This window comes from Bacillus rossius, chromosome 2, assembly GCF_032445375.1.
Source record: "Bacillus rossius redtenbacheri isolate Brsri chromosome 2, Brsri_v3, whole genome shotgun sequence".
Lineage (NCBI taxonomy): Eukaryota > Metazoa > Arthropoda > Insecta > Phasmatodea > Bacillidae > Bacillus > Bacillus rossius.
Window position 1 is genome coordinate 129,019,982 of NC_086331.1, and position 12,774 is coordinate 129,032,755.

At 37.8% G+C, this 12,774-nt stretch overlaps 1 protein-coding gene across 7 annotated transcripts in view; it reads left to right on the top strand.

Annotated features, from left to right (window-relative positions):
- LOC134529823 (KICSTOR complex protein SZT2-like) overlaps nt 1–12,774 on the top strand; it is a 186,302-nt gene that overhangs the window by 16,179 nt on the left and 157,349 nt on the right. For 6 of the 7 annotated variants that reach the window (XM_063364304.1, XM_063364309.1, XM_063364308.1 and 3 more), the window contains exons 7-15: nt 527–689; nt 2,519–2,739; nt 4,909–5,030; nt 6,298–6,421; nt 8,286–8,484; nt 10,463–10,709; nt 10,798–11,067; nt 11,948–12,062; nt 12,142–12,344. In XM_063364304.1, coding sequence (XP_063220374.1) covers nt 527–689; nt 2,519–2,739; nt 4,909–5,030; nt 6,298–6,421; nt 8,286–8,484; nt 10,463–10,709; nt 10,798–11,067; nt 11,948–12,062; nt 12,142–12,344 — 1,664 coding nt within the window. The remainder of the gene's footprint in view (nt 1–526; nt 690–2,518; nt 2,740–4,908; nt 5,031–6,297; nt 6,422–8,285; nt 8,485–10,462; nt 10,710–10,797; nt 11,068–11,947; nt 12,063–12,141; nt 12,345–12,774) is intronic. The other variant, XM_063364305.1, reaches the window with a different exon arrangement.

Below are 12,774 nucleotides of genomic sequence, written 5' to 3' on the forward strand. Positions count from 1 at the left end.
AATGGACTAAAAAATTGTAGACATAGTTTAGCTTCAGAAAACATTATAAATCATAAAAAAAAATTTTGATTAGTTTTAGTGATATTAAAATTTAATTAGCAAGACTCATAATAAATTAAAAATTTTTTGAATGTTATGGTTCTGAGATTTCCAACAACTATTCAAATGACAGGTATGAAATGCCATTGTTTAGTTACTCTCTTTAGCCATATAGTTTATGTTCAGCAATATTGTAATGAGTTGTACATAAATTGCACTTGATTAAATGTAATTGCTGGTAAAGGTTAATTTATAAAAAATGGGCCTGAAAAATCTGGACAATGTCATAATTTGTGATTTCCAAGCTGAGAATTGGGAACTTCCTCACAACTTTACAAAGAAAATTAAAAGAAATTCAATATAGGATGTTTTGTTTTCACCTATTGGATATTTAACTGGACTCCTTTTTTCATTGCCCCCCCCCCCACCCCCACCCCCTAAGAATTATTCTTGTAACTGTAACTTGTAACATAAATTTTATTTCTAGACTGAATCTGATAACCTAGTCGGTGGATTGTTTGAAGAGAATGAAGAACAACCAGAGTCTTCTACAAAACAAATAGCTATTGTTAGCCCAGACACAAGTTTTGTGAACATGTTGCGTTATGGCATGCTTGCAATATTGTTGCTCCCTGAAACTGGTGCTTCAAGTAAGTATATTTCTTTCTGTATATAATGTTTCTAGAGATTTTGGTGCACATGAATTTTAAATAATAATGTAGGAGAGTATGAAAGAGATTTTAGAAGATCTACCATACTCTTCAGTATTCAGTTAAAATGTTTTTATTTTTATTTCTCTATAGACTTTGGTTGTTACAATGGAAAATATGTAAGTGCGACAAAAATATGTAATAAAATTTCTGTATCATCTTGATTAAATGAGAATATGTTGGCTTCACCTTGCTTTTGAGTGGTCTTAAATTCTGATGAATACAGCAGTCAACACTTGGATTGGAAATATTTTCACAGACCCCGGCCATGAGAAAGGCTTTGGCACAAGCTGTAATTAATTTATTGTAATGACAACTGGAGTGAGAATGTAATTTACGTGTTACTTAAAAAGATAAACCCTACCAGACTATTTAAAGGAGTGTAATTAATTATTTTCTGTAAACTTTCTTTCACTAAATAACACTCACCACTGTTCATGGGACTCTTGATAAAAATAACAATCTACAATACACTGGAACAGTAAAAATTCTATTTATTCTATCAGAAGTTGATCCCAAAATTTTATTTATGTGATCTGAGTGCCGACAGTTTTGACATACAAAACTATATTATGTAAAGAAAATATCATCATATACCTTAGAATACTTAGTTTTTTTTAATAACCAGAAGCTTGCACAAAAAGCATTTAAGAAAAATTTAGGGCAGATGGGTAGTTCAGTTTCCATATTTTTTTTAAAACTGTATTTCTAGGGGAGTGAAAAGGACTAAAATGTGTTTTTAGAATTATTTTTAGACTTGAAATGCCCTGTACAGATTCTGGAGTGCACCCAAGGGCCTTGCATTACACCTTTTTCTCATTTCTCCACCATATAATGTTATAGTTCCCACTCAAATTTTATATAGTTCTTCTATGCATGACGAGAAGACTGTGCACCAATTCAGAGCATTGCGCTGAGAGGCGATTCCGCGCTAGAAGCACCAGCGAGAATCACACTTATGTTCACGCCTCACTAACACAGATACAACCGTAACTAGGCGGGCCCGTAAGTGGTCTATTGTGGTAAAGAATACAAGAATTTTTAGAACAGTTTGGTAATGGAATGGCAACAATTTCACTGCAGCACACTTTGTTTCTGAACCAGCTGAATTCTACGGTAACTTTTGAACTGAATGCTTTACAAGAGTAAGGTCAGAGTTTTTTTTAATTTGATATCAGTTTGATGAGACACATTATTTTAGAGCTAATGCATTTTTCTCTACTGCATCCAAAATCTTTCAGTGATTATTTCCTGGACCATTGGAAAATGGTCATATTTTTTCATATTTGAAATAAACAAAATATGAACAAAATCCTAATTGTCTGGTATACAAATTAATTTCTTTAACACTAGTTTAGTTAAAATTTGGTTGTAAATAAGATACTTGCCCTAATGTGTTTGTTATCCCTAAAGGTTTTCGAAATTCCATACTAGCAGATAGTGTGAAGCATATTACAGTTACTGTTAGTTCAAAGTTGTATATTTGTTATTTAATATATTTCTTTGACTTTTTCATAAAAGCAAAAACCCATTTTTACAGTTCATAGTAAATATTCCTGACTTAAAAATACTTTTCTGTGCTGTATGTTAATAATTTTTGTTGGGTATATAGCTTTAAGTTTTTGTCTGCAAATAATTGACTGCCCCTTAACTCAAAACTTATAATCAAAAAAATTACAGTTAGCTTTTATCTTTCCAGAAAATATAAAAAAAAATGAACATGGTATTAAATTTGAAGGTCATATTTCTGTGCTTATTTTTTGTTCCAGATATTATTGTCGTTACAGACGGTATTGTTGCAATTCCCGATGTGCAAGTTTTTGACTCTCTGCTCACACAGCTGAGATCGTGCTCGATAGCATGCTCATTTCTTCATGTCGGATCCTTGTTCCACCCACACTGTGGCTTGGGAATGGTTCCCTACGTCGATATCATGCATTTCATTGCAACCTCCACACTGGGAGTGTACATGACCAACATTCCTACCATAGTGAGTGCTTCGTTGTATTTAGAATATGTTATTTATAGTATGTCATGTTATAAATATAGACCGGAAAAATTCGCTGGTTCAATGACCTCCAGGATAGACTCCAATATCCTCTACACACTCGGGCAAATGCCAACTGTTCATTGGCTGCTGACTTGTGAGTCGTCTCGACTGGGTGGCCTGTGATTCGACATTTCTATGGGCGAGGGTCTCTAATTGGCCCTCAGTCCTCCAGATTAACAGTGAACCAATGACAGAAGCCGCACTAAGGTATAATTATTTGCATTTTAGCATAACACGAAATGAACCCGCGAATTTTTCAGGTCTCTAGTTATAATTAATAAGTTGCATAGTGTCATCTGGTGTAAATGTTGGAGCTGGGAATGCATAGGGTAGACTGGTCTGTTGGATGACCTCAAACCTCTAAAGCACTTGTCATTTTATAGTATGTCATGTTATAATTTATAAGATACATAGTGTCATCTGGTGTAAATGTTGGAGCTGGGAATGCATAGGGTAGTGTGGTCTGTTGGATGACCTCAAACCTCTAAAGCGCTTGCAGTGGCACAGGTGTGACGGGGAACCGACAACACTAAAAAAAGCACTGCTCTGATGAACAGGTTTTAATTAGAGATGGATGAGTCTGCAAATTTTTAATTCAAGTCGAGTCAAGCCGAGCCGAGTCCAGGCTTGATTATTTTTAGTTGAGTTGAGCTAGAGTAGTTGCAAGTGTTTTTTTTTAAGTGTAGTGTGTTCAAGTGGATTGGTTGTAATATTAAGGGTCAAAATAAATTATGCATCCAGGAACTTACTAGTACAGTTTATATTTTGGTAAATTTTGAAAGTTGTTTCTCATCAGTACCGAATTTGATAAATCAGTCAAATAATATTTTTTAACATCTAAGTTTAGATTTATGTTTTTTACCTTATTTAAGAATTTAATTAATATTTTTGCAAATTCTGAAGAAGCAGCTTCTGGGAAATGAAGAAATTATTACTTAAGTTTTTACGTTCTATGTGTGGCCCGGCTAAGCACACAGAGAAACGTAACAAAAGACAAACAATGTTCTTTAGGAATTTTTCATTAATATGGTTGCGTTCTACGTTTTTTTTTTCCAGTTATAATTTTAATTTGGAAATAAAAGAGTTTGTTAAATTACCTTTGTTTATTTCTTCCCAAAAAAAAATGTTTTTTCTCATCGTTACATGGCATCAGTACACAATTTTACAAATGAATTTAGTTCGAAAGCTTTGTTACTTGCACAGTTTTTTGTTTTGTCTTATACAAATTTTTACGAGGTCTTTGAATTTTGATAGGATGAGGTCCAAATACATACCGCAGCACCATACATCTTGCCGTTGATGGTCGAGGAGTCTTGTCACTCGCCAAAAAAAAAAATATTTTAGTAATGTCCCTTGGTTAACTACATAACTCAAGGTACCGTCGATCGCGGACTGGAATCACGCGAAGTCTGGCCAATGCCGACGCCTAGGGCCTACATTTCTAATTAAATTGTCCGAAAATAAAGAATTTAGGTTAAAAAAATGTGGCCTGGCCCCAGCCCCTAGGTGTAAAATTGTCCCTTAGTAACTTTCCATAACATGGCGTGAGTTGCCGATGACGTAACCGGGTTCGGCGACGATCGAGCAACTAGTGACTTGGTCGACGAGACTACCTTCCCTTGTAAAGGTGATGACAAGGGAGGCAACCCCGTGGGCCAACTGACCAATCAGAGCACAGAATTCAAAAACATGACCATATAAGGAAATTCGGACGGGCGCATCATTCCATGCCAAGGCTCACCCTGATTGGCTGGCTAGTGGTAGCCTCTAGAGGACCTTCCAGACGGTTGCTACAGCTGTGCGTCCACGTGATGCGTAAATCCCAAACACGCATTTACAAAGTGAAAAATAACTTTCTGGCGCCAGTGTGTCGCGCCTGTCCGCTCTTCCTTCTGTACCTTCCAGACTATTCTCAAAATATTACACTAGCAATATCCAATAGAATTTAAAATTACCCAACAAATTTAAATACAATGTTCAAAATTTAGTAATCAAAGTTGAAATTCATACCGTATTAGAAATTTTAGTTTAAAAATTATGTCCTGTAAAATTATAGTCTACACTGCTTTAAACAAAAAAATTACTGAAATTAATTATTGATTGTATTAGCAGATGGATGGACACTGGACAATGAACGTCTACCACATGGCATTTCTTACTTGGAGCTTCCAGAAAGGCAGTAGAGGAGCGGCCTTACATCACACCCCACGGCAAGGGGAGTGGCATGTCAGGTAATTTCTGAAAAAAGGGGGTTGTCTGTAAAGTCGGTTTACGGACGATAATTTTACGTGATAACGCCATAAGAAAATATTAATGAAAAATTGAATACTTTTTAATTTTCAAATATTATTTACAGTTTTTGCAAATTTAATTTAAATAATTTGTTTAAATATAATCACGTACAATTAGTTAAAAAGCCCGCCTTAACCTATTTGATATTATAGAAGATTCTCTCGCACGGTGGTTGGCCGGTTCTTGCACGCTCGGCTCAGGCGGAACGTGACAATTTTTCGTGCTTGCAGCCGGCGTTCATAGATTTATAAGACGTTATCACGTCAAAAAGTCTGTTGTTATTTGCGCTTATTGGCATAGTCATGAGTAAAAGATATTATTTCTCCATTTTATGAGCGTGGAAAGTTATTGCTTAAGTTTTCTTTACCCAATGGCAAGCTGGCCTCATTTTATTCTCGTGTATCATGCTACAACCATCACTAGAAGAATTTCTGTATCCCCTAGCATATAAATCACTTACATAATACATTAAATACATCTATTACAGGGTTCTTACAGTGTTACAACCTGATCACGGGTGGTCTAAAGCTTTAAGGAATGTGGAACATGGGAACATTAACAAAAATAAAGCAATTTGTTTTACACTGGATTCAGCTTGCCAGTGAATAAATGCATGCTTCATTGCTTAGTTGCCTGTGTCTGTTCCTTTATTTATTTATTTTTTTTTCCAGCTACTCCAGCACACTTTTCTTGTGAACAGAAAATACACAATCAGCAGGATTGTTCTTGTGCTCATCTGCAGAAATAAAACTTGCATGTTAAACTGTGCAGAATATGACTTGCATCCAATTCCATAAGCTAAACGTGCTACTATTGTACACTTGAAATTCTTTTTGAAACACTCTGTAACTTCTACTTTTAACCATTGAGTATTTTATTTTAGAGATTCTGCCACACCATGTTGTCTTGGAGTGAACCCCGAGAATAGGTTTAAGGGCAAAGTTGTGTTGGGATCGACAACAACATTTCTCATTATCATTGGCGTAAGAGCTGGCTAAGATTGTTAGTGAAAATTGAACACCTTGGCTGTTGATTACAGTTATCACCTGCTTATAACCCCAAAGTAAGCATTAATTGCATAACCAAAGTTTTTAATTTCCTGATGTACTTCTCTCTTGGGTTATTATGAATTATTGGGTTTAATTTGGTGTGTATATAGTCCTGTTTACATACGTATATTCCTATGTAAATATTGGTCTGTTACAGTAATTCTTGCTTCTATGGATGTCGGGAGCCAGTGTTGCTGAGAAAGAAGCAAGGAGAGGATAATATTCCTTGCTCATTGATGGGCATTTTAGGACTCCGTCTGAAAGAAGGCTACACTGTTAAGGTACCTTAAATTAGAATAATAATTTTTTTTAGTTTGTAATAGTGCATGATTTTGAGCATGTTACTGAAATAGTTTCATTCTCTAATGGTCATTATTATTATATAGAGGAAATGATCGAAAATTTTGAATAGTGCGTAATAGACAGGTAAAGCAGATCTTGCTTAGCCAGATCAATTGGGACATGATTATGCCGTGCAAGGGGTTTCCCCCACCCCCCCTTTTTCTTTGTTAACCCGGCGCTCTTATCCTAACGGCCCTACCGCCCTGGGGCCCCCACGGGCGTGGATGCGGATCACGCCGCATACGCAACCAGGAAGGGCGATAGAGCTTTGGCTATACACAGGGGCTGAGGCTACCAATCCCAGCATATGTACCACCTTGGCCCCCTACCTCACTCGGCTAACCAGAAAGTTGGATGCTCCCTTAGCCCTCCGGAATTGTCATCACTTCTGGCGCCTGCCCCAGTCTCCCGCATCACACTGGGACTCCTCAATCACCCAGCGAACCCGCGGTCCGGTGGAGGCCTACCCAACCTCTCCCGGCTATCCAGGTCGGTAACCGGAACCGTAACAGGACCTGGGTGACTCGTCTAAACTGGGCAGGTGGCTTATCGAAGCCCCTGGGTGGCAAGGGTCATTGTCTCAAAAATGGCCATCTGCGCACTTTCACACTGGCTTCTTCTGGGGCGACCCATCCGGTATCGCCAAGGCTGGTCCTCTATGGCCGCCATGGCTGCTCTTGTCTCAGGGGCAGCAGCCGGGTGATGGTGGGCTGGCTCTATGCTGGGACAGTAGTGGCCGCTCTGGATCTCCATGGGTTCCGACGATCTCGCCTGCCTTTGTTGGGTCCCTGGTGGTAGGCAAGTCAAGGTCGCCGGTTTGTACGATGTTAGGGTGGCCGTAGGCTGGCTGCCGGCCGTGGCTTTCGGGCGGAGGTCAGGACCGGGATCTCCCAGGAGGCTGACCCGGAAGTCCTGGTAGTCGTTTGATCCACCTGGTCGGAATCTGGACCTTTTCTTTGTAGGGTCCTGGATCGCGAATCCCCGGAAAGCTCCTTGGTCGTCCTCCTCCCTTTCATCGCCTTCTCGGTCTGGTTTTAAGGTACTTTCCTCGTCTTCCTGAATTCGTCGTTTACCCACCCGGTATTGTTCTGTATGGGGCGAAGTGTTGTGGGACCCTCCCATCTGGGTGCGAATGACGTGCAGACTGGTTTGTCATATTCTAATTGAGATCTAACCAATGCTTTAAAGTATGCAATTCAAATTATATGCGTTATATGCTATATATGTATTTAATCAAAGCAAGATTTCTATTAGCATTTAATGTGATTCAACATGATTATGTAAGAATAATTTAGGATTGAGTGAGGTACCTAAATCTTTAACATATTGAGATTTCGTAGTTGTTTGAGTTTCTAGCTTATAATTAAAATTGTTATTTCATAGAGAAAGGTATGGTAATGGTTTTTACATAGTTAAGATCGACCACGTTTCGATTACACCTCTCAGTAGAAAAAAATGTTGCTTTGGTGCAAGTGATAACCTAGTAGGCAAGTAATTTTCTTTATATTTTTAGGTTATTCATTTATCAAATTATATTTAGTCAATATAGACTTGATAAATAATTAACATAAATATAAATCCTGATAATTATTTGAAATTTTTTTTATTAATTAGTTTTCATACTTGTATAATTCATTATTGTATAAGTCTGTTAATTATTTTCCAGAGTATAGTATTTTGCATAAAATTTATTGCAATTGCTTTATGTATGTTTTATTGTGTGCTTAAATATGAATACTGATAAGAGTTGGAAGCACTGACTGTAGTAAATGATACTGAATTTTTAAGGTGTGTTTGTTACAGAATGTGAATGCAACAGACAACTACATAGAGATAAGCCTTGTTCTGCAGTGGAGGACTAACATCTACATTGAGTACGTAGTATCTTCGATGTGGCCGCCACTTCCAGCCAGCTCCAGTATGGCTCTGGTGTCGGCTCCTAGCCCCTCGCCTGTTCCGTTCCCGCCACCAGGCTACGTGCACTACTCAACTGTCATTGAAGGTGAGGAAATACCGTATATACCCGAATCTAAGACGACCTCGAATCTAAGACGACCCCCAAACTACAGCCTCACATTTTCAGGAAAAAAAATTTTTATTGTATTAAACACATGCCAACAAATTAGATATAAAATTGAAAATATGAATGTTACAAAGGATTTCAACCACCACTTTTGAAATACGGTTAACAGTTTATGTACAAACAGAAATAAATGCCTATATGGCTGGTACTGTAACTGTTGGAAACTGTTAAGAGTTTCATTATGCTATGCATCATCTTCATTGTTGTCAATAAAATAATCACAGCAAGTACTGTATAACCTACGTTAATGTTTTTGTACAAGAAACTAGTCTATAAGATGGGCGCCATCTTGTGCTATAGAACATTCCAAAAACACCGGTTGTAACATGTGCAGCCAATAACTACTGCACAACCCGAAAACATTGACCCAAAATAGGTATGTTTACCTAAAAATCAGTGTATCTGAATCTAAGGCGACCCCTTTGTTTTGAATTATAAATTATGGTAAAAAATGTCGTCTTAGATTCGGGTATATACGGTAACGCTGTTAATACAAACCAAGACAGATACTTCTTGAGCTTGAATATTTGTTTCCAAGCGAAATATGTGTGAATGTAAATTACTGCTTTGGTTGTTAACATCAGTGCCTCAAAGGTGGCACTATAAATGTTAACATGTGAACTGTACTCTAAGTTTGTCATGACAATAAGCCACGGTACACTGTACACACTGCGTTACTGAATGAACCAGATCATACAGGTGCATGGCTTAACAGACTGAAGGTTGTTAGTACTAATCATCTACATAGTATGTGTCCACCACCCAACTAACAAAATGGCTCTGCCCACTATTACATACTCATTACATCTGCAAACCAGCATAGTCTATTACAGTAACAAGTGTACATTTCTGACATTCAGTGAATTCTATCTTTTCACAAACAAAATGAAATAGATTCCATTTTAAAAAAATCTGTACCAGCTAAGTGTGTATATTTTTGATGATTAAATGATTTTGTCAGCTTTGCTAACTTTATTGACAGCTGTTGACATGCAGCAGACGGTGAAAAACTCAGCAGAATGAATGAATCCATGAACAAGTAATAAAGAATATGGCTTCTAGTTTGTTAAGCTGTTAACATTTATAATAAAGAAACTAAACTATTATTGCTTTCAAGTTACAAGGCTGTTATTTTTTCTGAATTACTGAAAGTATAGTATCAAGGATGTAATTCTATTAGTATCGAATATATAGCCTTATGGCTGCTGTTTGTACTTCTACCTTGTAATGGGTTTTGCTTGTTTCCTCTATGCAAGGACAGATATCATTGTTGCTTTGTCCCAGTGCTTACATGTAATAGGTTCCGAATTACTGCGTTAAATCAGCCTTTACTATATTACAGTCTTCTCAAAATTAAATAACCCTAAGACATTACGAAAATTCTGTGGAAATTTTATCCCCGCTCGACAGAAAATTTTCTGTGATCCCGAAATTTTTCCAAACTTTCGAGATCCCGCACAGCCGTATTCGTAAACAACTGAATATTTGTTTTTTCGTAGTGTTAGTATTCCAAATCAAATTGAATATGAATAATAAACTATTGGTTTTGATGTTTGAAAATGTGAATATTCACACAGGCCTGCTTGCCACCCATGATCCTTGTGTATGAGTGTTCTCCATTAGTTATCACGAGCACAGAGGACCTGAGATGCTGGCTTTATGTCCTGCTGTCATTCTGTCTTGAAGTTAGTCGCTAGTTGCTCCATGCATTTTTTTTTTCCCAGAATGGATTGTGTTTAGTTGCCCTATGCCAGTTGATATTTAGCAAATATGATATAATTACTGAAGTATTTAAAGTTGCATTTATTTTAGTCTTGTTTGCTCACAAAAATCAATTATATTGTTTTGTCCAACTGTATCTGCTGTAATTTTATTTTTATTTCTTTATTTTTTTCAGCTCCATATGAATTTATTCATGATATCACTTGCCTGCACAAGAAACCATTCAAATCTTCCTACCGAAAAAACGTGGTGTCTCGATTCTGGGGAACATTGAAGACGATCAGTCAGACCGATCAACTGCTGATTCATCTCAACTTCTTCTCCGACAATCCAGCTGCGTACAACATACCGGAAGGCATTCGCAGCGGCATGCCCGTGTTCTACTTGCCGTCGAGCTCGAGCGTGCCGGTGGTCACGTCCAGGTACGGCCGACTCGGCGTGCTGGCAGTGGGTTCCTGGTGTTCCAGGGTCTCCGGTGCGGGGGGTTGAGCATGTGGGCGGGTGTTGCAGCGACCTGACCTGCCCCCAGTTCGCGCAGTTCTGGCGCCCCGTCTGCATGCTGGACTCGACGCTGTGGCAGAAGTGGTTCCACGTGCACAAGATGGCGCTGCTGCTGTCTCACGACCACCCTCTGCCGAAGCACCTGCACCTCGCCAACTCCAGCGGCCGCTTCCAAGTGGTGCAGTGTCGCCAGGCGGCGGCCGCCCTCTACGCCCGGCTCAAGGACTGGAGCACCTTCGTGCTCATTGAGAACCACTCATACGTGAAGATTGTCCATGGGTGAGACTGAACAACAGGCCTCTAGAATACTATGTTTAACGATCGTTTTGCACTCAAGGTCCCCGCCCACACGGGAACACACGGTGTGCAGAGCTCCAGGAAAAAAAAACGTGATTTGTAAACTAGTCAAGATATCCGGGTGGGGTCTGCTCACAAAAAGCATTTTAAGAGTTCGCCGAGGACCGAAAAGTACTTTTGATTTCGGATTAAAGTTTTAAAATGTATTTTTAGAAGAGTTAAAAATGGCTAAAATCCATGTTTTCAGAGTAATGTTTAGGCATGAAACAACCCACAAAGACCCTTGAAAGCACTTAAGGGACTTGCATTACCCCTTTATCTTCATTTCTCCGCAATATAATGTTACGGTGACCGCTCAAATTTCACAGTTATCCTGTGACGACGAGAAGACTGCGCGGCAGTTCAGAGCCTTGCGCTTAGAGGCGACACAGCGCTAGAAGCGCCAGCGAGCTTCGCGCTTATCATCCCGCCTCACTAACACACACACACACACACACACACAACCCTGACGAGGCGGGCCCCTTAAGGCATGCACATTTACAGAGGAAAGCTATGTTTAGGGCTGGTTTTACAACCAGAAATAATGAATGTGGATTATCTGACATTCATATTTCACTTAAAACCATACCTTGAATTTATTCAGCTAGTAGTTGAGTTAAAATTTTTAAGCTTTGAGTATGTTAAAGTATTTTTATCAGTATAATGAAGTAACAAGACTAGTGAACATGTTATAATATGTACGAGGGTTTAGCGGGACTCTGCTGTACATGAAAGTAAAAGCAGGGTTATTTATAATTCTTTACACATTTTATATGTCATTCTTACTTCATTTTTATATTTATTTTATGTTGTTTTTTTTTAGGGAAAATGATAAACCACCATCCCGGTTTTATTTAATGCAAGTAACTGCAAAGCCTCCTTGCATTGTCCTGATTGTGGCATTTATTGAAGGCACACCTGCAAGTTTTCGTCATGAGGTAAGTTGTTTATCATTTACCATGACATAATTGGTGTGGTTTTTGATCAACTTACTTTATATTCTGTTTTTCAAAACAGGTTATCAACTATCTTAAAGAGAAGATCTATTTTTTAACTTTCCCACAACGGCCTTCCAACAAAGAACCCATAAAACGGAAAATATCTATGGCTAGACTACCATATAAAATGCAACAACAGATGACATCACCTCTACCGAGATCATACCCTGATATAAACTGTTGTGTACTGCTGCAGAAACCTATTGAAAAAATACTCATCAGGTATGAATAGTAATTTGACTATGTTTGCTTTGTCATAGATATTTTAGAAATATAAACTTTTTAGCTCATTTATGGTTTTAAATTCTGTTTAATTATACAGCTTACAGTTTTCGTGGAGGATTTTAATTTTAATAAATATTAATTTTTTTCAGTTGTACATATAGTATTATTTTACAACAAATAGCCTGTGAAAATATACAAGGGTAGACATTGCACTCTTATATTAAAACTAAATAAAGTATTTCGTTTTTATTTAACAAAGTGTAAGTTTATTTTGCCAAGATATTTTTAGAGGCTGGTAATAATTTTAATTGTACTGCTGTTTTTACCACTGCATTTTGCATACATATGTCTTCATTCAGAAGTAGAGGCAGAAAGATGTCTCAAGAATCAAGATAACATAATACATTCTGATTTTTATTTGGTTAAA